Source organism: Carcharodon carcharias, chromosome 22 (assembly GCF_017639515.1).
Source record: "Carcharodon carcharias isolate sCarCar2 chromosome 22, sCarCar2.pri, whole genome shotgun sequence".
Lineage (NCBI taxonomy): Eukaryota > Metazoa > Chordata > Chondrichthyes > Lamniformes > Lamnidae > Carcharodon > Carcharodon carcharias.
In genome coordinates, this window is record NC_054488.1 from 20,642,755 (window position 1) to 20,668,630 (window position 25,876).

The 25,876-nt window shown below is 42.8% G+C and overlaps 1 protein-coding gene across 4 annotated transcripts in view; it reads right to left on the reverse strand.

Moving 5' to 3' along the window:
• Positions 1-25,876, reverse strand: part of spata20 (spermatogenesis associated 20) — a 380,734-nt gene that overhangs the window by 251,017 nt on the left and 103,841 nt on the right. For all 4 annotated transcript variants that reach the window (XM_041217280.1, XM_041217283.1, XM_041217282.1 and 1 more), the window contains exon 12: positions 20,735-20,903. In XM_041217280.1, coding sequence (XP_041073214.1) covers positions 20,735-20,903 — 169 coding nt within the window. The remainder of the gene's footprint in view (positions 1-20,734; positions 20,904-25,876) is intronic.

Below are 25,876 nucleotides of genomic sequence, written 5' to 3' on the forward strand. Positions count from 1 at the left end.
TTATTTCTGAAATGCAATCACTGTTGTTATTTAAGTAAATATGACAGTCAATTTCCACAACAAAATGAATGACTGATAATCTGCTCAGGGCAGAATGTTGGCCTAGTCACTCCCCTGCTCTTCTTTGCAATAATGTCATGTGACCTTTTACATCATGTCAGTGGGCAGATGGGGTCTTGGGTCTAACATCACATCCAAACAATGGCCCCAGTGACAATGCAGCATTCTCTCAATACTGCCCTGCAGTGTCAGCCTAGACGATATACGATATTAATGGTCGCTCAGGGTTATAGCACATGAGGAAAAAAACGCAAAGGAAACTAGTCATTCCAGAGAGACAGGAGTTCCTGCGACCCTGCTCACAGCCTAAGAATTAAGGCTGATAAATTATTCCAACTCTCCGGGTAGCTGCAATTCTTGAGGCCATTTCAATGAAAAATATTCATCAAAGCAAAGTGACTATTTGCAAGATCTGGCAAAAGTACGTGCTGAAAAATGATTTGCTTGAGAACTGTAAGTCAGCAACTAATTGCTGCAATAAATGAAATGCACTTCACTTGGGGGTTTCCAGTGGTTCTACAGGGTATGACAGGAATAGAACCTAGAGATGCGAGAAAAACTGAGATGAAAAGGAATATCTCAAAGCAATGGCATTCTGGGTCAAGTTAATAGGAGCTCCATAATGCAGGTGGAAATACAGCCCAGTGTGAGATTAATAAATATTCTGCAGATAGTTAAAGCTTTACAGCAACAGTAGACAAGGACCTGGTACATAGTCTCCAACGATTTCCAGGGAAGCAAGTATCCAGAGATGCATGTAATTCATCACACCTGTATGAAGGGCTCCATTATGCTCATGATTAAACTTAAAATAAAAGTTTGTCTGAAATGGATAGTTGGCCTGACAATTCACTTAACCAAGTGGATTGAAGTTTCAATGCTAGCCTGCGCTTAGTTAAGTATTTCATCCAGGGCAGCGGTAGGGGCAGAACTAAGAGGACAGCAGATATCCAAAAATATAGAAAGAAATACAAGCTTCACAGAAACTGCGCTTGTATGGAACATTGCAAAGAGGCAGTGCTGAAGCATAAATGAAGCATAACCAGTTCTGAAGAAGAGTCATATTCAACTCGAAACATTAACACTGCTTCTCTCTCTACAGATGCTGCCAGACCTGTTGTGTATTTATAGCACTTCCTGTTTTTATTATTCAGATTTCCAGAATCCGCCATATTTTGCTTTTATATGAATGAGACACCAATGATGCTTTTGGTAACACAAAGACCTGCCTTTAAGATATGTCACTGAAGAATGAGAGAGGGGAGGGCGCAAAGGAAAACAGCAGCACCTAAAAGAGTGGAAGGGAGGAGGACCTGAAGACAGGGAGCAGCACCTTAAAGAGCTATCCAATCCGTAGCTCCAGAGCGAACGAATCTTATTCTGAGAAAAATCAATGTGTGACTTCATAGGAAAAAAGGTAGTTCATTGATTGGTGAGTGTTTTCTCATTTATCTTTTAAAACTCAGGTAATTTAGTAACTGTAAGGTTTTATTAGTAGTGGTAAGATTTATTAATAGTAGTAAAGCTTATTAGATTGGCTGACCAGTAAGGGGTGCATAAGGAGACAGACGACCATGCCAGAGTGAGACGGAGACTGTGAGTAGTGAATTAGGTTCAGTGCACAGGGGAATGAGGTATAGTATATTTAAGAATTATTCTAAGTTAATTAAGTAATTAAATTAAGTTAACTAAATAACATAAGTAACAATGGCAGGACAGGTGTTATGTTGTAGCTGTGCAATGTGGGAGCTCTTGGATACCAAGGCAATCCATGACAAACATATCTGCAGAAAGCGTAAGCAGCTAAAGGAATTCCGGATCAGGATTATTGATCTGGAAGCTGGACTGCAGACACTGTGTAACATAAGGGAGGGGGAGAAATACCTGGACAATTTGTTCCAGAAGATGGTCATGCCACTGTTTGGGTCAGCATTGAGGGATAGGAGGATGTGATTGTGAGTGAGGCAGGTAATGGGACCAAGCAGACAGTAGTGGAGCAGCCTCAGAATATGCAATTGTCAAACTGTTTGAGGTGCTCACAACCTGTGTGGATAAAAGCAAGGTCTGCAAGGCCGATGAGCAGGCTGGCCATAGCACCATGGTACAGGAAACCGTTCAAGCAGGAGGGAGCAAACAGGAATGCAGTTGTAATAGGGGATAGTACAGTAAGGGGGATTGACACTGTTCTCTGCAGCAAAGAGTAAAAATCCAGAAAGCTGTATTGCCTGCTCAGTGCCAGGATTCAGAATATATGCTCAGGGCTGGAGAGGAACTTGCAGCTGGAGGGGGAAGATCCAGTCGTCGTGGTCCATGTAGATACCAACGACATAGGCAGGACAAGAATGGAGGTTCTGCATAGTCAGTATGAGAAGATATGTACCAAATTAAGAAGCAGAACCTCAAAGGTAATGATCCCTGGATTATTACCTGAGCCACTTGCAAATTGACATAGGGCAAATAAGATTAGAGAGATGAACGCATGTCTCAAAGACTGGTGTGGGAGAAGTGGATTCCGGTTCATGGAGCACTGGCATCAGTAAAGGGGAAAGTGCGGGCTGTACCGTTGAGACGGTCTACACCTGAACCGTGCTGGAACATGTGTTCTTGCGAATCGCATAACTAGAGAAGTAGTGAGGGCTTTAAACTAAACAAGAGGGGTGAGGGATCAAGCTTGGCTTGACGTAGCAAATCAAGTGGTAGATTCAAGGTCGGGCACCATAACAGTAATATGGGAAATGAGGGTCATAGGATAACAGGAAGGGACAGAGAGATAAAACCTAAGTAAAAACCAATAGTCAAGACTAGATGTTACAAAGATAACAAAAAGACAAAATTAAAGCTCTGTATCTGAATGCACATAGCATTCATAAAAAGTAAATGAATTGATAATGTACATTGAAGTAAATAAATATGATCTGATAGCCATTATGGAGGCATGGCTGCAGGACTACAAGGGTTGGGTCCTGAATATTGAAGAGTATATGATATTCAAGAAGAATAGGAAGCTAGGTAAAGGTAGAGGGGTAGCACTGTTGACCAAGGATAGCATTGGTACAATAGTTAGAGATTACCTTGGTTCAGGAGATCAGGATGTAGAATCAGTTTTGGAGGAGATGAGGAATAGTAAGGGCAAAAAGTCATTAGTAAGAGTGGTCTAGCCCCCTAACAGTAACCACAATGTAGGACAAAGTATACAAGAAGAAATATTGGGTGTTTGTGATAAAGTGAGAGCAATAATCATGGGTAATTTTAATCTACATATAAACCGGAAAAATCAAACTGGTAGTAGCCGGGATGAGTAGTTCATAGAATGCTTTCGAGAGCAGCACATTCTGAAACCAACCAGAGAGTAGATTATATTAGACTTGATATGGTGCAATGTGCCAGGATTAATTAATGACCTGACTGAAGGCACCCCTAGGTAGCAGCAACCATAATACGACTAAATTTTACTTCCAGTTTGAAAAGGAGAAGAGTTGGTCTGAGACTAGTATTTTAAACTTAAGTAAGGGCAACTACGTGGGCATGAAAGCTGAGCTGACTGAAGTGAACTGGGATACTAGGCTAAGGGATAGATCAATAGAGAAGCAGTGGTAAACATTTAATGGGATATTTTGGATTACTCAGAGTAAGCATATTCCTACTATAAAGAAAAATTCTAAGGGGAGGACCCACCATCCATAGTTAACTAAAGAAGCTAAGGAAAGCATCAAATTTAAGGTAAAAGCATATAACTACATAAAGATGTGGCAGGTCAGGTGATTGGTCAGAATATAAAGGATGGCAGAGAATGACAAAGATTAGTCAAGAGAAAGAAATTAGAGTAGGAGAGGAAACTAGCTGGAAATGTAAAAACAGAAAGCAAGAGTTTCTACAATACCTAAAAAGGAACAAAGTAAAGTGAGTGTTGGTCTTCTAGGGAGTGAGAATGGAGAGTTAATCACAGAACCTTAAAAGTACAGGAGGCTATTTGGCCCATCATGTCTGCACTGGCTCTTCAAAAGAGCATTATGACCTAATGCCACTGCCCTGCCTTTTCCCCGTACCCCTGCACATTGTTTCTACGCTAATAATCTAAGGTCCTTTGAATGCCTCGATTGAACCTGCCTCCACCACACTTCTAGGCATTGCATTCCAGATCCGAACCACTCATTGTGTGATAACATTTTTCCTCATGTCACTTGCTTCTTTTGCAAATCGCTTTAAATCTGTGCTCTCTCGTTCTTGATCCTTTTACGAGTAGGAACAGCTTCTCTCTATCTACTCTGTCCAGCCCCCTCATGATTTTGAACATCTCCATCAAATCTCCTCTCAACCTTCTTTTCGCCAAGGAGAACAGTCAATAATATACTAGCCCTAACACCATGGGCCCTTATCTTATTAAGCAGCCTTATGCGCGGTACCTTATTGAATGCCTTTTGGAAATCCAAATATATTACATCGACTGGTTCCCTTTTACCTATCCTGCTTGTTACCTCCTCAAAGAATTCTAATAAATTTGTCAGGCTTGATTTCGCCTTCATGAAGCCATGCTCACTCTGCTTGATTAGATTATGCATTTCTAAATGCTTTGCTATTACATCCTTTATAATAGACCCTAACATTTTCCCAATGACGGATATTAAGCTAACTGGCCTATCGTTACCTGGTTTTTGTCTCTCCCTTTTTGAATAAGGGCGTTACATTGGCAGTTTTCCAATCTTCTGGGAATTTTTCCAGGATCAAAGGATTCTTGGAAGATTACTACCAATGTATCCACTATTTGTGTAGCTACTTCCTTTAATATCCCAGGATGCAACCCATCAGGTCCACGGGACTTATCAGCCTTTAGCTCCCATTAGTTTCCCTAGTACTTTTCCTATAGTATTAGTTGTTGTATCTATTTCCTGCCCCTCTTTTGCCCATTGATTATTTAGTATTTTTGGAATGCTATCAGTGTCTTCTACCGAAAAGACTGAAGCAAAGTATTTATTCAACTCCTCTACCATTTCCTGGTTCCCCATTATTATTTCCCCAGCCTCATCCCCTAAGGGGCCTCTGTTCACATTGGCCTTTCTCTTCCTTTTAAATATTTAAAGAAGCTCTCACTGTCCGTTTTTATATTACTTGCTATTTTACCCTCAAAGTTTATGTTCTCCCTCTATTATTTTTTTGGTCATCTTTTGTTGATGTTTAAAACTTTCCCAATCCTCTGGTTTACTATTAATCTTTGCCACATTGTATGTTTTTCCTTTCAATTTGATACTATCCTTAACGTCCTTGGTTATCTACGGTTGCTTTATCCCCTTCCGAGAATCATTCTTTCTCACTGGGATATATCTTTGTTGTGAGTCATGAACTGTTTTCTTAAATGTCTGTCTGCCATTGTTCATAAACACCTTTTCCATTCCACTTCAGCCAACTCTGCCCTCATTCTTTTGTAATTAACCTTATTTAAGTTTAGCACAGTTGTTTCTGACCCAAGTTTTTCACTCTCAAACTGAATGCAAAATTCAACCATGTTATGGTCACTGTTTCCTAGTGGGTCTTTTACTCTGAGATCATTTATTAAACCTGCTTCATTACACATTACCAGGTCCAAAATAACCTGATCCCTGGTTGGATCTACAACATATTGTTCTAGGAAACTGTCCCGAATACACTATGAATTCTTGCTCGTGGTTACCTCTTGCCAATTTGATTTTCCCAATCTACAAGATTATTAAAGTCACCCATGATTAATGTACTGCCTTTTTTACATTTTATCTCCTGATTTATTCCCTGTCCTACAATATAGCTACTGTTAGGGGGTCTATAGACTACTTCCACTAGTGTCTTCTTCCCCTTGTTATTTCTTACCTCCACCCATATGGATTCTACATCTTCCGATCCAAGATAATTACTTGCTATTGTGCTTATTCCATCTTGTACTAACAAAGCTACCCCACCACCCTTTCCTTGCTGCCTGTCCTTTCGAAAGCTCACATACTCCTGAATATTTAGTTCCCAGCTTTGATCTCCTTGTAACCATGTCTCCGTAATGGCTATAAGATCATACCCATTAACCTCTAATACAAGTACAGATATGATAGTATTTATAGAGAGCATTCATCAATTTCTTGTCACTATGATTTAATGGTGTAACAGGAAAACTAAATGCTTACTCAGCATAAAACACTTCCCTGCCCAAAAATTAAAAAGATATTCCACTTCTAAAGAGTTTTAATTTTAAAATTTATTTTTCCTTAGTAACTTGACATAAGAAATTAAAGAATTAATTGTTAATTGCAAATGATTGATAAAGTAGCAATAAGAGAATTGATAATCTGAGTGCGTCAGGTAGGGACAGATGTACAAACCAAGAGCACACCAGCAGATATGGCTAGAGGTTGTGAAAATGATAAAAAGAAGGCACTCTATATGAATGCACACAGCGTTCGCAACAAGGTGGATGAACTGACCACACAAATGGGTATGATCTAACTTCCATTATGGAAACATGGCTGAGAGTGACCAAGGCTGGGGACTGAATGTTCAAGGGTATTCAATATTTAGGAAGTACAGGCTAAAAGGATAAGGAGGTGGGGTAGCCCTGTTAATAAAGGATGAGGTCAGTACATTAGTGATCGGAAGATCAAGATGTGGAATCAGCTTGGGTGGAGCTAAGAAAAAGCAAGGGATAGCAAACATTGGAGGGAGTTCTTTATAGGTCAGCAAACTGTAGTGTTAGTATAGGGCATAGTATAAATCAGGAAATTTGAGGCGCATGTAACAAGAGTAACACAGTAATCATGGGGGACTTCAATCTACATATAGACTGAGTAAACCTAATTAGCACTAATAGTGTGAAGAGGATGCAAAGAGGTTCAAGGGGATTTGGCCAAGCCAAGTGAGTGGGCAAGAACATGGCAATGGGATATAATGTGAAAAAAATGTGAACTTATCCAATTTAGTAGGAAAAATAGAAATGCAGAGTATTTCTTAAATGGTGAGAGATTGGGAAGTGTCGATGTCCAAAGGGATTTGGGTATGCTTGTCCGTAAGTCACTGACAACTAACATGCAGGTGAAGCAAACAATTAGGAAGGCAAATGGTACGTTGGCCTTTATTGCAAAAGGATTTGAGTGTAGTAGTTCACCAAGCTGATCCCTAGGATGGTGGAATTGGCCTACGAGGAGAGATTGTGGAAATTTGAACTATATGCTCGAGAATTTAGAAGATGAGAGGTGATCTCACTGAAGCATACAAAATTCCTTCAGTGCTCAACAGGGTAGATGCAGGAAGGATGTTTCCCTGGCTTGGGTGGGTGGGTGGGTGGGTGGGTGGGTGGGTGGGTGGGTGGGGGGGGGGGGGGGGGGGGGGGGGGGGGGCATGGTCTACAACTAGGGGACGCAGACTCAGAATAAGAAGTAGGCCAATTAGAACTGAGATGGAGGAGGAATTTCTTCATCCAAAGGGTGGTGCATATTAGGGATTCTCTACTATATAATGCTATGGAGGCTCAATCACTGAGTTTATTTAAGACAGATATTAAAGATATCAAGGAATATGAGATGTGCGAGAAAATGGCATCAAGCTAGAAGATCAGCCATGATCTAGCTGAACAGCAGAGCAGGCTCGAAGGACCAAATAGTCTACTCCTGCTCCTATTTCCTATGTTCCACACCATTGAAAGCTGCAGTGGATATCTGACCTTAGGCAGGTGGGCTAAGCAGTAGCCTGAAATCAAAGGTGGCAAACTCAAATTCAGTGAGAATATATATCACTCAAACAATGCCATCAAAAACAGATTATCGGGTTTTATTTGCAGTTTGTGGGACCTTACTGGATGCAAGTTAACTGCTGTGTTTACCGACAAAATAAAAGTTACTTCAAAGGTATATCATTGACCATGAATGCTTTGGGATGTCCTGAGGATTTGAAAGGTGCTACATAACTGCAAATTATTTCTATGTGTTTTTATGGGCGATTAGATACTATGGTGATCCTGCACTAGGGAGAACACATGTTCAGCTGATCTCGTACTAAGGTGATCCAGCAAATTAGGGTGATGATATTAACGACTCCACATAAGGTATCTAAATTTTGCAATTAGGGTTCTGCACTCCAGTCCACAGTAGGACTGAGATAGACTTAGGAGGAGGAACAGCCTTAATAAGTGGAGCTGTTTTGCATTACAAACATATAAGTGATTCTAGTTTAAGTGGCAAGAAGCATTTGCTGCTGACTCAAAGGGCTGGATTTTCCTGGCCCCGGGGAGACAAGGTTGGAGGTGGGAAGGGGTCGGGAAAATAGTGAGGAGCCACACGGGGACGGCTCCCAAAGCAATCCTTCCTCCAGAGGACTTCCCAATGGACGCTGGGAACTGGGTCGGCTGCCCACTCCACAGGGGCTGGCAGCCAATTAGTCCAATTAAGGCCCCACTTATGGGCCTTATTGCAACAGCGCCAGTATTATGCTCCCAATGAAGTAGCTCCCCTGCCTTTTACAAAGGCCACCAGCTCCTTTGAGACAGCCTGCCGGTGATAGGCTGGGGCCACCAGAGACAAAGACTATGTGCCTTAATGAAGGGGCTGTGAGGATGAAAGGCAGCAACCCTGACCTTCTCTAGTTCTCCAGAGGGGTTTCGGTCCTCAACAGCTCTGGGCCTCTTATTGCATAGATTCTATGCAGGCAACCGAGGTCGCCTTCATGTTGAGGGGACCTCATGCTCCCCTGCCTGCATCAGCAGCACCCACCTTTCCCAGTGGTGCTGCTGTTCTGACATCGCTGTGGGCGTCCAATTGGGCCTGCAGCTCCTCTTTAATAGGACAGTGAGTACAGAGGCTGCTAATTAGGAGCCGCATCCCGAAAGGTTGCATTGACATGCTGGAGGCATGAGTGGACACGGGACCCCCCACCATATGAACCTGAAAGCTGCTGAAAGATTGAGCCCAAAGAGTGATTGAGAATAGAGGTGTCATGATTCTAAAATAACGGAAAGAACACAATCATTGTAAAAACTAAATCAATTCTACCTAAAGTCAACTATCAACATTAGGGGGGGAGGGGGGGTGCTGATTGCATGCACTGGCTTCTGAATTAATTATCCACTTCTAAAATCACCCAGGCTGACATGCCTTTAGGGGGTGCAAAAGGCAGATAAAGTACTTTAAAGGAGTGTGCTGGATAAGAAGTATCAGAAAAGGACAATATTGCAGGACACAGATTAAGGATCTGTCACTATGACTGGCAGAATTTGATGACTTCTCTCCATGTGCAAACAGGCTTCATCAGACAAACAAGCAGGGGATTCCAATCGAAATTATCACCACAACAAACTGCGACAGGAGGGAAATCTCTTGTGTAGACAGTGATCAGAAGTAAAATCCTATTATTAAAAACTCCCCACCCACCCTCATCTGCTCCATCCACTCGATTCCTGAATATGTTCTTCATCAATAGTGATCCCATACAATGAATATCAGCATCCTATTAAACAGTGGAGGGTGTAGCATGGTTGAGTCCTTCCCAGTCCTCACCCAGTGGATGCAGCACTGCCGATCCTCCCTGTCTTCACTCTGTGGATGCAGCACTGCAGATCCCTCCCAGTTCTCACTCAGTGGGTAAGCAAAGCAGATCCCTCCCTGTACTCCCCCAATGGGTGCCACACCACCAATTCCTTCCTGTCCTCACCCAGTGGGTACAGCACTGCAGATCCCTTCCTATCCTCATCCAGTGAGTGCAGCACCGCAGATCCCTGTCTTCATTCAGTGGATGCAGCAACACTGAGTCCCTCCCTGACCTCGCCCAATGGGTGCAGTATTGCAGATTCCTCCCTGTCCTCACTCAGGGGGTGCAGCACTGCCATGTCCCTCCCTGTCATCACCCAATATACAAGTATGCACTTTTTATAAAACATCAGTGGTCAATGATCAGTAGCCAAAACACTGATTCTCTAGCATTCCTAGCACCTGGCATTGCTAAGGATACAAGGGCAGGTATTACAAAAAGATACAGCCATATTGCCAAGATAACATGGGACTTGAGCCCATATAACCTAGTCTAGCACTCCAGTGCAGTACTGAGTGTTGTACTGTTGCGAGCATGAAACAGTAAACTGAAACCAGTTTTGCCTACTTCCAGTGAATGTTAAGTATCCCATCGCCATATTCAACAGGAGGTTAAGGTGGAGAAGGACGGGTTGTTTTCCTTGGAGCAAAGAAGATTAAGGAGAGAATTGACAGAGGCGTACAAGATTATAACAACTTAGATAAGATAGACAAAGAAAAGCTGTTTCCATCAGCTAACGGTACAAGGACATGGGGACACAAATTTAAGGTTTGGGGCAAGAGATATGGAGGGATGTGAGGAAGAGCTTCTTTACACAGTGGGTGGTAATGGCCTGGAACTCGCTGCTGGAAATGAAGATGATCAATGATTTCAATTGAATGGGCACTTGAAGGAAATAAGCTTGTAGGGCTGTGGGAATAGAGTAGAGGATATAAGTAACATCCCAGAAGCAGCTATAAATCAGGAAATGGAAGGGCGGGAGAAACTCGGGAAAATTACAATCACCAGAGAAGTAGAACTGAGTAAATTGTTGGAGCTGCAGGCTGACAAGATCCCAGGTCCTGATGGACTTCATCTTAGGGTCTTAAAAGAAGTGTCTAGTGAGATAGTTGATGCATTGGTTTTAATTTTCCAAAACTCCCTAGATTCAGGGAAAGTGCCATTAGATTGGAAAATAGCAAATGTAACTCAATTATTCAAAAAGGGAGGGAGACAGAAAGTGAAAAACTACAGGCCAGTTAGTTTAATATCTGTGATAGGGAAAATGTTAGAAGCTATTATTAAAAAAACTATAGCAGGGCACTTAGATAAGTTCAACGCAATTGGGAAGAGTCAACATGGTTTTGCAAAAGGAAAATCATGTTTAACCAACTTACTGGAGTTCTTTGAGGATGTAACATGTGCTATGGATAAAGGGGAACCGGTGGATGTACTGTACTTAGATTTCCAGAAGATATTTGATAAAATGCCACATCAAAGGTTATTGTGTAAAATAAAAGCTCATGGTATAGGGGGTAACATATTGGCATGGATAGAAGATTGGCTGGTTAACAGGAAGCAGAGAGTAGGCATAAGTGGGTCTTTTTCAGGTTGGCAAGATGTAACAAGTGGTGTGCCACAGAGATCAGTGCTGGGACCTCAACAATTTATATAACTGATTTGGATGAAGGCAAGGATAGTTTGGTTGCTGATGACATAAAGAAAAGTAGGAAAGTAAGTTGTGAAGAGGATATGAGGCTGCAAAAGGGTATAGATAGGTTAAGTGAGTGGGCAAAGATCTGGCAAATGGAGTATAATTTGGGAAAACGTGAAATTGTCAATTTTGGCAGGAAGAATAAAAGAGAAGCATATCTAAATGGTGTGAGATTGCAGAGCTCTGAGATGCAGAGGGATCAGAGTGTCTTAGTGCATGAATCACAAAAAGCTAGAATGCAGGTACAGCAAGTAATTAGGAAAGCTAATAGAATGTGATCGTTTATTGAGAGGGGAATTGAACACAAAAGTGGGGAGTTTATGCTTCAGTTATACAGAGCACTAACGAGACAACATCTGGAGTACTGAGTACATTATTGGTCAACTTATTTAAGGAAGGATGTAAAGGCCTTGGAAGCAGTTAAGAGGTTTACCAGGCTAAAACCTGGAATGGGCGGGTTGTCTTATTAGGAAAGATTGAACAGGCTAGGCTTGTATCCACTGGAGTTTAGAAAAGTAAGAAGTGAAATGATTGAAACCTTTAAGATCCTGATTGGTCTTCACAGGATGGTGGAGAGGACATTTCCTCTTGTGGGAGAATCTAGAACCAGGGGTCACTGTTTAAAAATAAGGGGTCACCCACTTAAAATGGAAGTGAGGCAAAATTTTTTCTCTCAGAAGTTTGAGAGTCTTTGGAACTCTCTTCCTGAAAAGTCGATGGAAGCAGAGTCTTTGAATATTTTTAAGGCAGAGATGGATAGATTCTTGGTAAGCAAGGGGGTGATGGGTTACTGGAGGCAAGCAGCATGCAGATGAGGTTACTATCAGATCAAACATGACCTTATTAAATGGCAGAGCAGGTTTGAGGGGCAGAATGGCCAACTCCTGCTCCTTGCTCACATGTTCGTAGGGTGGGACTGATTGGGTTGATCTACGGAAAGCTGGACATGATGGGCTGGATGAACTCCTTCTGTGCCGTAATGACCCTCTGGGACTCTCTAAACAGAAGGTTCTTCTAGTGTCTTGGCCAGTATTACTCCATCAACAAACATTACCAAAGATAAATAAATTGCTCAATCATCACATTGGTATAGGTGGGATCCTCCAGTATCCTGTGGTTAGAGGCACAATAACAGTCACGGTGGTTTAAAGTAATCTGCTTTAAGTATTTTGAGACATTTATGAAAGGCATGCTGAAGGAAATCTGAGTGAAACTGAACTGTTCCTGTTACAGTGACAGGTCCACTTGGAGGTCAAAGACTGAGAGGGCATCCTTGTCAAATAAAAATAACAGCTACAGCCTGCCTGCTTCCCACATGCACCTCCAATTGCTTTTGATGAGGTTGGTCTCATTATGGTTTCAAAAAGGAGTAGAAAAATATAAAGTAGAAAAAGTTTGGGGGAAAAATGGCTGTTTATACTAGTTTCTGTTGCATTAATTTAACATTTTAAAAGCAAAGCTAGAGAACCATGTCTCTGGTTAGTCCTGAAAAATATAATTCTGAAGGTTTTCAGATTGAAATGGGACAACAGGAGACTGACACACCAGTAACAACTACATTAATTCATCTTAAGAATACATTACTAGGAGCTCAAACTACAAAACACCTTATGTAAATTAAGCCCAAAACTTCTCTATCTTGACCTTTATAAGAGTTACAATGGAAGTAGGACCATCTAAAGTTTACACTGATGCAGCTCCTGCCTGCCATAGTATATGAGGTGCTAATGGAACTGGATGAAATCATGAGTCAGATACTGGTCTTTTGCTGATGGAAACAGCCAGTTTTCTTTGTCCACTGGATGAAATTGGGCAATTTCAACTCAATTCTGGATTAGCAAATTGTAAAATATAAATCAGTAATTGGGCTGGGAAAAACCTTGAGGTTGGTCAATTTCAGAAATGGTGCAATGAGAGTGCTCTTCTGAGACTACCCAAATGATATGCATTTGCCTAATGAAGAGGGAGCTTTATTTTGTATCCAACCCATGCTGTACCTGCCCTGTGAGTGTTTAATGGGTCAGTGTAGAGGGAGCATTATTCTGTATCTAACTCACTATACCTGCCCTATGAATGTTTAATGGGTCAGTGTATAGTGACCGTTATTCTGTTTCTAACCCATGCTGTACCTGTCTTGAGAGGAATGTTACACCCTCAGCAAACATTAATGTGCCTCCAGAGGGAAGACATTTTTAAACTGCATGGTGGTAATTTTATAATAACAACTAACATATTTAATACCAGTGAGGAGTCAGGGTGTTCAAAATTTCAGAAAGTCAAGTGCCCCAATTTGAAATGTTAAGGAAAGGTCCTTAATCGTGCCCTGTCATCATATGGTCACCTCTAGTAGTCAACAAGCCTGCCCCCAAGAAGTCCAGTGGGTTACATATCGCCCACCATGAATGACGGACCTTGCACATTGCTTGAAAACAAGCTACTGTCTGGCCGGGGCAATGTGATTAGCTTCCATTTGGATATTATTGCAGAGTTAATGAACCAACAGGCAACCATAAATATTATTTTTTTTAATTGAATTTGAAAAGATCAGGCTCCAGATAAAGAAACTGATTCATAATACTTTATGCTTAAATGTGCACGTGTGCACCATCAGATACTTCAATTTTAAAGAGACTTCACTAGCAAAATATTAAGTTACAGACATCAAGGGCCTAATTTTAGCATGTACTGACAGCCATTTGTGAGGTAAAGTGCCCTTTAGATAAGACACAGGAACACAGGAACCAGAGTAGACCATTTAGCCTTGGAGTTTCTGCCACTATTCATTTAGATCGTGGCTGATATGTACCTTAATTCCATCTACCTGCTTTGGTTCTGTAATCCTTAATGTCCTTGCCTAACAAAACTCTATTACTCTCATCTTTAAAATTTGTAACTGGGGGTGAGAGTTCTGGATTTCCAGTATCCTGTGTGTAAAGAAGTGCTTCCTGACATCAGTCCCAAATGGCTTATCTCTAATTTTAAGGCAATGCCCCTTATTTAACCTCCCCCACCAGAATTACAGAATTGTTACAACACAGGAGGCTATTTGGCCCTTTGTGTTTGCACTTGCTCTCTGAATGAGCAATTCACTTAGTGCCATGCTCCCGCCTTCTTCCTGTAACTCTGTACATTCTTCCTTTTCAGATAACTGTCTAATTCCCTTTTGAATGCTTCGATTGAACCTGCCTCCACCACACTCTCAGGTAGTGCATTCCAGACCCTAACAACTTGCTGAGTGAAAAAGTTTTTTTTCCCATTTTGTTTTTGCTTCTTTTGCCAATTTTTGCTAGGAAGAACATTGGAGAGAAAATATAAGATAAAGGGTGCAACTCTAAAGGGGGCACAGGGGCAGAGAGACCTCACCTATGCCCTCTCATTCTCGATCCTTCTATGAGTGGGAATGGTTTCTCCCTCTCTACTCTGTTCAGACCTCTCATGATTTTGAATACCTAAATCAAATCTCCTCTCAGCCTTCTCTTCTCCAAGGAAAGCAGTCCTAACTTCTCCAATCTATCTTCATAATTGAAGTTCCTCATCCCTGGAACCATTCTCGTGAATCTTTTCTGTACTCTCTCTGATGTCTCCATATCTTCCCTAAAGTGCGGCACCCAGAACTGGTTGCAATACCCCAGCTGTGGCTGAACTAGTGTCTCACACAAGTTCAATATAACCTTCTTGCTATTGTACTCTATGCCCGATTAATAAAGCCTAAGATACTGTATTATTAACCACGCTCTCAACCTGTCCTGCCACCTTCAATGATTTATACACAATTACACCCAGGTGCCTCTGCTCCTACACCCCCTAGAGTTGCACCCTTTATTTTATATTGTTTCTCCATCTTCTTCCTACCTTACTTTACATTTCTCCAAACTGTACTTCATCTGCCACCTGTCTGCCCATTGCACCAACTTGTCTGTCTTTTTAAAACTCTATACTATCCTCACCAGTTCACGATCCGTCAAAGTTTCATAACATTCGCAAATTTTCAAATTGTGCCCTGTGTACCAAGGTCTAGGTTATTAATATATATCAGGAAAAGCATACTGACCCCTGGGGAACTTCACTACAAACCTTCCTCGAGCCTAAAAAACATCCATCAACTGTTACTCTCCATTTCCTGTCACTCAGCCAATTTTGTATTCTTGTTGCTGCTGTTCTTTTTATTCCATAAGCTATAACTTTGCTCACAAATCTGTTGTGCGGCACTGTATCAAATGCCTTTTGGAAGTCCATGTATGCCACATCAGCAGTACTGCCCTCATCAACCCCCTCTGTTACCTCTCCAAAAAACTCCAGCAAGTTAAATAAATATGATATTCTCTTAAGAAATCCATGCTAGCTTTCCTTAATTAACCCGCATTTGTCCATGTGACTATTAACTTTGTCCCGAATTATTGTTTCTAACAGCTTCCCCACCACTGGAGTTAAACTGACTGGCCCATGATTGCTGGGCTTATATTTACATTCTTCTTTAAACAAGGTATAATCTTTGCAATTCTCCAGTCCTTTGGTACCTGAGTCTAAGGAAGACTAAAAATTATGGCCAGTGCCTCTGCGATTTCCATCTCATCTCCCTCAGTATCCTCAAATGTATCTCATCCGGTCCTAGTGTCTTATCAACTTTTAAGTACAAACAACCTATCCAATACCACTTTCTTATCAATTTTAAACCCTTCTCATGTCTGAATTATCTACTCTTTCATCATGGCCCAGGCAGCATCTTCTTCCTTGGTAAAGACAGATGCAAAATATTCATTTAAAACCTCAGCTATGCATTCTGCCTCCATGCGTAAATCCCCTTTTTGGTCCCTAATCAGCCCTCACCTCCTTTACCACCCTTTTAATTTTTATATGCCTATAGAAGACTTTGTGATTCCCTTTTACGTTGGCTGCCAATCTCTTTTCATACAATCTCTTTGCTTTTTCACCTCCCCTCTTAACCTCCTATATTCAGCCTGGTTCTCAATTGTATTTTCTATCTGACAACTGTTAAGGACATAATTTTTCTTCTTTATCTTAATTTCTATCTCTTTTATCATCCAGGGAGCTCTGGATTTGTTTGCCCTACCTTTCCCTTTTGAGGCAATATGCCTTGACTGTGCCCAAACTCTCTCTTCTTTGAAGGGTGCCCATTGTTTAGCAATTAATTTTCCTGCCAACTGGAGAAAATGGTTTCTCCCTCTCTTCCCTATCAATTCCTTTCATCTTCTTAAACACCTCAATTAAATCACCCCTTTAGGGGTTTTAATTCATTCTGTAAAGATCAAAGAAGTGCTATCCCAGTGGCCTGATGAACATCTCACTCAACTTGCACAAACTGCTAGTCATAGGATCCTGAACAAAATAGTTGCCATATTTGCAAACACAGTCAGTCACCACATTATAATAGGCATGGTAGTATAGTGATTATACTACTATAAAATTCCTTTACAACTGCACTTTCAAAATCTCAATTATCTAGCCTTTGGCCCTCCATTTGCCACAACATTTCTGCAGCTACTGGTTTATCAACTGCACGTTCACCTCTACTTTTGGTGTATTAGTCCCCAATAAAACTATTATGCACTTACACCCTGATCTTTTTTCCTGGTACAGCCCTCATCTCTCTCACTTAAGTCCAAAGGGCGTAGGCTTGAAAAGATATGGCGCACAATTGGTTTAGTCATCCACCATCAGATTTGCCTGAACCACTTAACACTACCGGGTCCTACACTCTTCTTCTAAAACCGCTCACTATTCCAGAATCACCCTGGAATGCAAAGCTAACCTCCGGCTTCTTTTCCCGTCTTCTTAAACCACCCTCCCCTATCTCATCCATCCTCATCTCCAACATGTGCAAGGATCTCATGGATTTATTTCTCACTAAGATCAAGACCATTTGGTCAGCTACCTCTGCTCTTTCCACCACCTTCCCACTCCCCCCCACCCCACCCATCCCCCCTTTCCACTAGCCCACCTGGTCAAACTTTCTTTAATGGTCCTAGCACTGAACTCACATCTTTCCCTAGTTTCTCTCCTATTTCGCCTCATTTTGTCCATGAGAACCAGCTCCATTTCCCTCGATCCTATTCCCCCTCTTCTCTTACGCAGTTCCTCAGGATCAAGGATGACTTGCTTCCATTCCAGTTCAATGGGTTCTGATATGGCTGATAAATCCAATGCATGATGTGCAGACTCTGGTAGTGTTTGAAAGCTTGGGTAGATGGATTGTTTGGAAGTTTGTGCACTCCACAGCACCTTGATCCCACCTCTGCACGTTCCCAACCAAGACTCTCTGTGCCTTCCCAAATGAGCCTTCTCCATTTTGGTCAGTCACAAACTAATGTCTCCCACTAAAATGTGAATCACCCAACTTTTCCTCCTGGTCTCCATGTCAGCCAATATTGTTACCGGTTCTCCTTCTTCAGATGCTGTCTTCCTCTCTCTCACCTTTAAATCTGCTGTTATCACCTCTCTCCTCAAAATGCCAACCCTTGACCCCACTATCCTTGCACACTACCGTCTCATCTCCAGCCTCCCTTTCCTCTCCAAAGACCTTGAACATGCTGTTACCTATAAAAAAACGTTCCCATCTTTACCGGAACGCCCTGTTTGAATCTCTTCAAACAGGCCCCGACCACAGTACCAAATCCTTTTTTATCAAAGTCAGAAATTACATCTTTCATGACTGTGACAAGAGTAAACTTTCCTTCCTCTTCCTTCTCAACCTGTATGCAGCTTTTGACCCAGTTAACTGCACCATCCTCCTCCAATATCTCTCTAGTGTCATCCAGCAGGGGGGTACTGCTCCCACCTGGTTCCATTCTCATCTATCTAATCGTGGCCAGAGAATTACCTGCAATGGCTTCTCTTCCTGCTCTCGCAAAGTTATCTCGGGTGTCCCCCAATGATCAATCCTTGGCTCCCTCCTTTTTCTCAACCACCTGCTGCCCCTTGGCAACATTAGGTAAAGGCATGGCATTAGTTTTCAACAGCCAACACCTACCTCACCACCATCTCTCTCAGCACCTCCGCTGTTGCCTAATTATCAGACTGCTTATTCAACATCCAGTATTGGATGAGCAGAAATTTCATCCAATTAAATATCGGGGAGACTGAAGCCATTGTTTTCAGTCCCTGCTCCAAACTCTGTTTCCCTACTAGTGCCTCCATCCCTCTCCCTGGCAACAGTCTGAGATCAAGCCTCTCTGTTCACATCCTTAGTGTAACGTTTGGTCCTGAAATGAGCTTTCAACCTCACATTTGTGCCATCTCTAAGAGTGTCCTTTTCTACATCCCTAATATCATTCAACTTCACCCCATCTGTGCTCATCTGCCACTAAAATCTTAATCCTGCATTCAATACCTCTAGACTTGACTATTCCAACACAATCCTGGCAGGTCTCACATATTGTACCCTCCATAAATTTGAGGTCATTCAAAACTCTGCTGCCTGTATCTTAACTCACAGCAAGTCCCAGTGCCCTATCACCCCTGTACTTGGCTACCAATGAAGCAAAAACTAGATTTCAAAATTCTCATCTTCATTTTCAAATACCTTGCCCCTCCCTAACGCTGTAACTTCCTCCATCTCCTCTAATCTTGACCTCTTGTATTCCCAATCATAATTGCTCCATGACTAGTGGCTATGCCTTCAGTTACCTAGGCCCCAAACTCTGGAATTCCCACCCTACACCTCACTGCCTCTCTATTTTGCTTTCCTCTTTTAAGACACATCTTAAAACCTACCTCTTCGACAAATCTTTTGGTCATCTGACCTAATACCTCATTTGTGGCTGTGTCAAACTTTGTTTAATAATGCTCCTATGAAGCATCTTGGGACATTTCATAACATTAAATGTTTCATTACATTAAACACACAATATGTGTTGATGTTGTTGCTGTAGATAAGTAACCTAGAGGCCTGGACGAGAGAGTCAATGACCAGAATTTTCCAGACCCTCACGCCGGCAGGGTTTTCTGGTCCCACTGATATGAATGGACATTTCAATGGCTTGCCGGCTCCGCCGGAGGAGGGGCTGGAAAATTCTAAAAGCCAAAATGACTCTATGGCTGGAAGGAGGCTATTTGGCCCATTGAATCCATGCTGGCTCTCTGTAGAGCAATTCAGTCAGTCCCGTTCCTCCTCTCTATCCCCGTAGCCATGCAAGCTTACTTACCTCAAGTTCACATCGAATTTCACTCAATCCATTGATTGTTTTGCTTCCACCATCCTCATGGGCAGCAAGTTCAAGGTCATTACCACCTGTCATGTAAAAAAGTTCTTCCTCACTCCCCTCTGTATCTCATGTCAAAACATTCAATCTGTGTCCCTTAATCCTTGTACCATCAGGTAATGAGAACAGCCTTTCTTTGTTTACTTTATCTAAACGTGCATTAATCTTCTACTCATCTATTAGATCTCCCCTCAACTTCCTTTACTCTAAAGAGAACTTCCTCAGCTTCTCCAACCTAATCTTGCAGCTAAATTCCCAAATCCCTGGAACCATTCAGGTAAATCTCCTCTGCACCCTCTCAAGAACCTTGGCATCCTTCCTAAGGTGTGGTGACCAGAACTGGAATAACAATCTAGCTGTGGCCTAACCAAGCTTTATAAAGCCAAATGAATGAGAGTTCAAATCTTACCACACTTGTCTGAGAATCTGAATGTCAGTTCTAAAAAAATCTGGAACTATAGAAGTGACATCAGTAGAAGCACTCTTACAGCCATCACATTACCATGAAAACGCGGCTGGTTCAGTAATGTCCTGGAAAACCTGCCATCCTTATTTGGTATGGCTTATGTATGACTCCAGTGTCACATCGACTTGTGGTTGACTCTTAATTGTCCTCCGAAGTGAGCTAGCAAAACATTCAGTTGTAACAAATAAAAGGCAGCCCAGCACCACCTTTTCAGGGCAACTAGCAGATGGGCAATAAATGCCGAACTTACCATCAGCGCCCACATCCTCAATATGATTTTTTTTTTTAAAAGTAATGCATTATATGTGGAATCTGAAAGGCATGATAAGGTGTTAAATATGGTCTCGCCTTTATTTCAATGTTGCAATCACCGCACTCTCCTTTGTCTTAAGTCTCTTTTGGATTTTGCAGGAGGAAAAAAGTTTAATATAGTACAGCAGGTGGTAGGTAGGAATTAAACGTCACGCTAGTAATTTTTATATTATCTCCCATGACACCTCACATACAATTTCCCAACAAGCCCACAGAATAGAACAAGTATGAAGCTGCCTGTTGGCAGCTTGTTAAGACTCTTGCACTTATTTTCGAACAGCTATCGCTAAAAAGGCTCAGCTGCAAGAGCCAAGAAAGCTGAGTCGAGGGTAAAGGCTCCCTGTTCAGGCCTGCATTCGATCCACAAGAGACACTCGTGATGGACAGCAGACAATGTTGGGGGTCAGTGGCTGATGGAAGCCAGGGGACGAACAGTTTCCTATTGTTACTTACGCCTGTTCCACTGCACCCTCGTCTCCATGGTAGCAGCTGTGCAGGAGCTGCCCGCTGCTGGAGTCGAACATGTGCTCCCTCAGGAAGGCAGCAGCTTGTGCCGCGCGCTGAATGTAAACCTTCTCCCCGAGAACTGCGCCTGCTCGAGCGAAACCAGAAATCATGAGACCTGTAACAAGGATAATGAAGACCAATGATCCATGGTTAAACAATCAGTTGCAGGATGCAATAGGTAGCTGGGATTGTCCTCTTTAGATTAAAGGGAAATTTTATTAGAAGTGTTCAAAATGAGGAGTTTTGATCAGAGTAATTAAGGAGAAGCTGTTTCCACTGACTGGACAATCAATAACCAGAGATCATGAGTTTTTTTTTGAAACACAACAAGTTGATGTGATCTGGAATTTCTGAAACAGCGGTAGAAGCAGATTCAAAGGTATCTTTCAAATGGGAATTGGGTAAATACTTGAAAAGGAAATTATGCAGGACTGTAGGGAAAGAGCAAGGAGATGGACAAAATGGAAAAATCTTTCAAATGGCCAGCATAAGAACAATGGGCTGAAAGAATTCCTTCTGTGTTGAATGATTCTATGGTTCGACATCCATTAGTTCAGACCCAATTTATTCCTATATAAAATCAAGCCTCTGCTACAAGGTTTCTCCCTTCTTAAATCAGGCAGGGCTTTTATATTCCAACATACCAACCAGTGAGATTGTAACATCTTAAACATGATTATAGCAAGAATCTAGACTCTCTAGTTTGAGATTGGGATTTATTGTTCTCCTATGTTCTGATGAAACCGTTGACTCTCCCTGGGGAAGGAGACAGAATTAGTGACTGGGGGGACAGAGCTCATGGGTATGGAGGGGGGAAGTAAAGACAATGATTTTGGTCTTTCCGATATTAAGTGGTCAAAATTTCTGTTCATCTAATACTATACATCAGGAGAATTGGTGGTGAGTTACAGCTGAGCGTTATCAGCATACAGGATGCTGGGTTTGTGGATGTTGTCATCAATGGGCAACATGTAAGTAAAAAAAATTGGAGGAGGCCAAGGCTAGATCCTTGGGGGACTCTAGAGGTAATAATACACAACTACGGATGGTTCACTGGCTCCAATTTGATAGACAAGAGTGGAACAATCCTACAAGAGTATTTCCTTGCAGCTAGATAACAGAAGAGTAGCACTGGAGATGGATGGTGTAGTCAACAATGTTAAAATAGGCCAAGAAGGATGAGGAGGGAGTTTACCATGGTCACAGTCAGGCAGGATGCCATTTATGACTTTGAAAAGGGTTGGAAACCTGATTGGAGAAGTTTAAACATGGAAAGATGGTCATGTATTTAGAAGGTAACAAAACGTTCAAGGACTATATAAATAGGGTTACAGGAAATGGTGAGAAAGCAGGTTGGTGGGATTAATCCATTAAAAATAGGATTAATGACCTCTTCCTGTGACCAAGAATTCATATGCCCTAAAATCAGCAAAAGCTCTCCTGAATCTCCTCAGATAAAGCACACACTGCTCTTGTTCATACACTGGCATTCCCTCTTACATTACTACTCAAATAACATGCGCTAAGTTTGATGATTAATCTTTTGAGATTAATTATCAAACACCTGCTCCATTTAATGCAATTTTTTCCAAGTTTAGAATGTGAAGGCTGAGAATGTCGAGAGATAGGAATCTTTCAAGAAAATATGCTGTGCTCAATGTTACCAATGTTTAAAAACTGAAATGTTACCATTCTCTGGTGGTTCAATTGGTAAACGGTCTGCACCAACAGAAAGAAAGAAGGTTGTGCATTTATAAAGCACCTTTCATGGCCGTAGGATATCCCAAAGCACTTTTTAAGTGTAATTACTGTTATAATGTAGGAAACAAATCAGCTAATTTGCACACAGCAAGCTCCCACAAACAGTGGTGTGATAAGTGTTGTAAGGTGTTGTTAGGTCTCACAAAGAGGTTCAGAGTCTTGTATACTTTAAAAGTAAATGTTTATTAACTACTCATAACTATATACATATATACAATATAAAGTCTAAGCTAAGAGCTACTCCATGCTTGTCCCTCCACACATCTCTGTCCAGCACAAGATTGCCCTCTAGACTCGGGTCATGTGTTCCTTTACATCACAGTGCAGGCAATACTGTACCCAGTTCCACTTTAACCCTTTCTATGCCAGACCCTTATACCACAATAATGATCAGATAGTCTGTTCTTTAATGATAACAGAATTACCTGGAAAAACTCAGCAGGTCTGGCAGCATCGGCGGAGAAGAAAAGAGTTGACGTTTCGAGTCCTCATGACCCTTCGACAGAACTTGAGTTCGAGTCCAGGAAAGAGCTGAAATATAAGCTGGTTTAAGGTGTGTGTGTGGGGGGCGGAGAGATAGAGAGACAGAGAGGTGGAGGTGGTTGGTGTGGTTGTAGGGACAAACAAGCAGTGATAGAAGCAGATCATCAAAAGATGTCAACGACAATAGTACAATAGAACACATAGGTGTTAAAGTTAAAGTTGGTGATATTATCTAAACGAATGTGCTAATTAAGAATGGATGGTAGGGCACTCAAGGTATAGCTCTAGTGGGTTTTTTTTTTATATAATGGAAATAGGTGGGAAAAGGAAAATCTTTATAATTTATTGGAAAAAAAAAGAAGGGGGAAACAGAAAGGGGATGGGGATGGGGGAGGGAGCTCACGACCTAAAGTTGTTGAATTCAATATTCAATATATTCAATATTTTCATTTTATCCTTCGGCTCATCCGACGCCTCAGCAAGAAACTTTTTCTCTTTCTCTCAAGTGCTAAGGAACGCAAGCTCCAACAACTCATCGACACCAACACCCATCTAGGACCCTCCACCCCTGCCTGTCCCTCCGTCCCCACCCTTTCTTCCAGTCCCAACCCCAGCCGTGTATTCACTATACCCCCTGACCTTCCCCTCTCCGATGCTGAACGTTCAGTGCTCAGCAAAGGACTTAGTTTCATACCCTTACGCCCTCACCTCAATGAATTTCGGGCTTGGCATGATACTGAACTCTTCTTCCGCCGTCTTCGTCTCCGGGCTCACTTCTTTGGGCAGGAGTCCTCTCCCAGTTCAACGGATCCTTTTACCCATCTTCAATATTCTCCCTCCACCTGGACCCCTCCCTCTGGATTCTTACCTTCTCTCGATCTTTTCATTGAGAACTGTCGGCGTGACATTAGTCGTCTCAATTTCTCTGCTCCTCTCACCCATTCTAACCTGTCTCTCTCTGAACTTACTGCACTCCATTCTCTCAGGTCCAACCCTGACATTGTCATCAAACCCGCTGACAAGGGTGGTGCTGTTGTTGTCTGGCGCACTGACCTCTACCACGCGGAGGCTGAGCGTCAACTCGCAGACACTTCCTCCTACCTCTCCCTGGACCATGACCCCACCACTGAACATCAAGCCACTGTTTCCAGGACTGTCACTGACCTCATCTCCTCTGGGGATCTCCCTCCCACAGCTTCCAACCTGATAGTCGCCCAACCTCGGACGGCCCGCTTCTATCTCCTACCCAAAATCCACAAACAGAACTGCCCCGGTAGACCGATCGTCTCAGCTTGCTCCTGCCCCACAGAACTCATTTCTCGTTATCTTGACTCCCTTCTCTCTCCCCTTGTCCAGTCCCTTCCCACCTACATCCGTGATTCCTCTGACACCTTACGTCACATCAACAATTTCCAGTTCCCTGGCCCCTACCGCTTCCTCTTCACCATGGACGTCCAATCCCTCTACACCTCCATCCCCCACCAGGATGGTCTGAGGGCCCTTAGCTTCTTCCTCGAACAGAGGCCCGAACAATCCCCATCCACCACTACTCTCCTCCGTCTGGCTGAACTTGTTCTCATGCTGAACAATTTCTCCTTCAACTCCTCTCACTTCCTCCAAATAAAAGGTGTGGCTATGGGTACCCGCATGGGCCCCAGCTATGCCTGTCTCTTTATGGGGTATGTGGAACATTCCTTGTTGCAGTCCTACTCCGGCCCCCTTCCACAACTCTTCCTCCGGTACATCGATGATTATTTCGGTGCCGCTTCATGCTCTCGTCAGGACTTGGAAAAATTTATTAATTTTGCTTCCAATCTCCACCCCTCCATCATTTTCACGTGGTCCATCTCTGACACTTCCCTTCCCTTCCTTGACCTCTCTGTCTCAATCTCTGGTGATAGACTGTCCACCAATATCCATTACAAACCCACCGACTCCCACAGCTATCTCGACTACAGCTCCTCACACCCCACTTCCTGTAAGGACTCCATCCCATTCTCTCAGTTCCTTCGCCTCCGTCGCATCTGTTCCGATGATGCTACATTCAAAAACAGTTCCTCTGACATGTCCTCCTTCTTCCTTAACCGAGGTTTTCCACCCACGGTCGTTGACAGGGCCCTCAACCGTGTCCGGCCCATCTCCCGCGCATCCGCCCTCACTCCTTCTCCTCCCTCCCAGAAACATGATAGGGTCCCCCTTGTCCTCACTTATCACCCCACCAGCCTCCGCATTCAAAGGATCATCCTCCACCATTTCCGCCAACTCCAGCATGATGCCACTACCAAACACATCTTCCCTTCACCCCCCTTATCGGCATTCCGTAGGGATCGCTCCCTCCGGGACACCCTGGTCCACTCCTCCATCACCCCCTACTCCTCAACCCCCTCCTATGGCACAACCCCATGCCCACGCAAAAGATGCAACACCTGCCCCTTCACTTCCTCTCTCCTCACCGTCCAAGGACCCAAACACTCCTTTCAAGTGAAGCAGCATTTCACTTGCATTTCCCCCAACTTAGTCCACTGCATTCATTGCTCCCAATGTGGTCTCCTCTACATTGGAGAGACCAAACGTAAACTGGGCGACCGCTTTGCAGAACACCTGCGGTCTGTCCGCAAGAATGACCCAAACCTCCCTGTCGCTTGCCATTTTAACACTCCACCTTGCTCTCTTGCCCACATGTCTGTCCTTGGCTTGCTGCATTGTTCCAGTGAAGCCCAACGCAAACTGGAGGGACAACACCTCACCTTCCGACTAGGGACTTTACAGCCTTCCGGACTGAATATTGAATTCAACAACTTTAGGTCGTGAGCTCCCTCCCCCATCCCCACCCCCTTTCTGTTT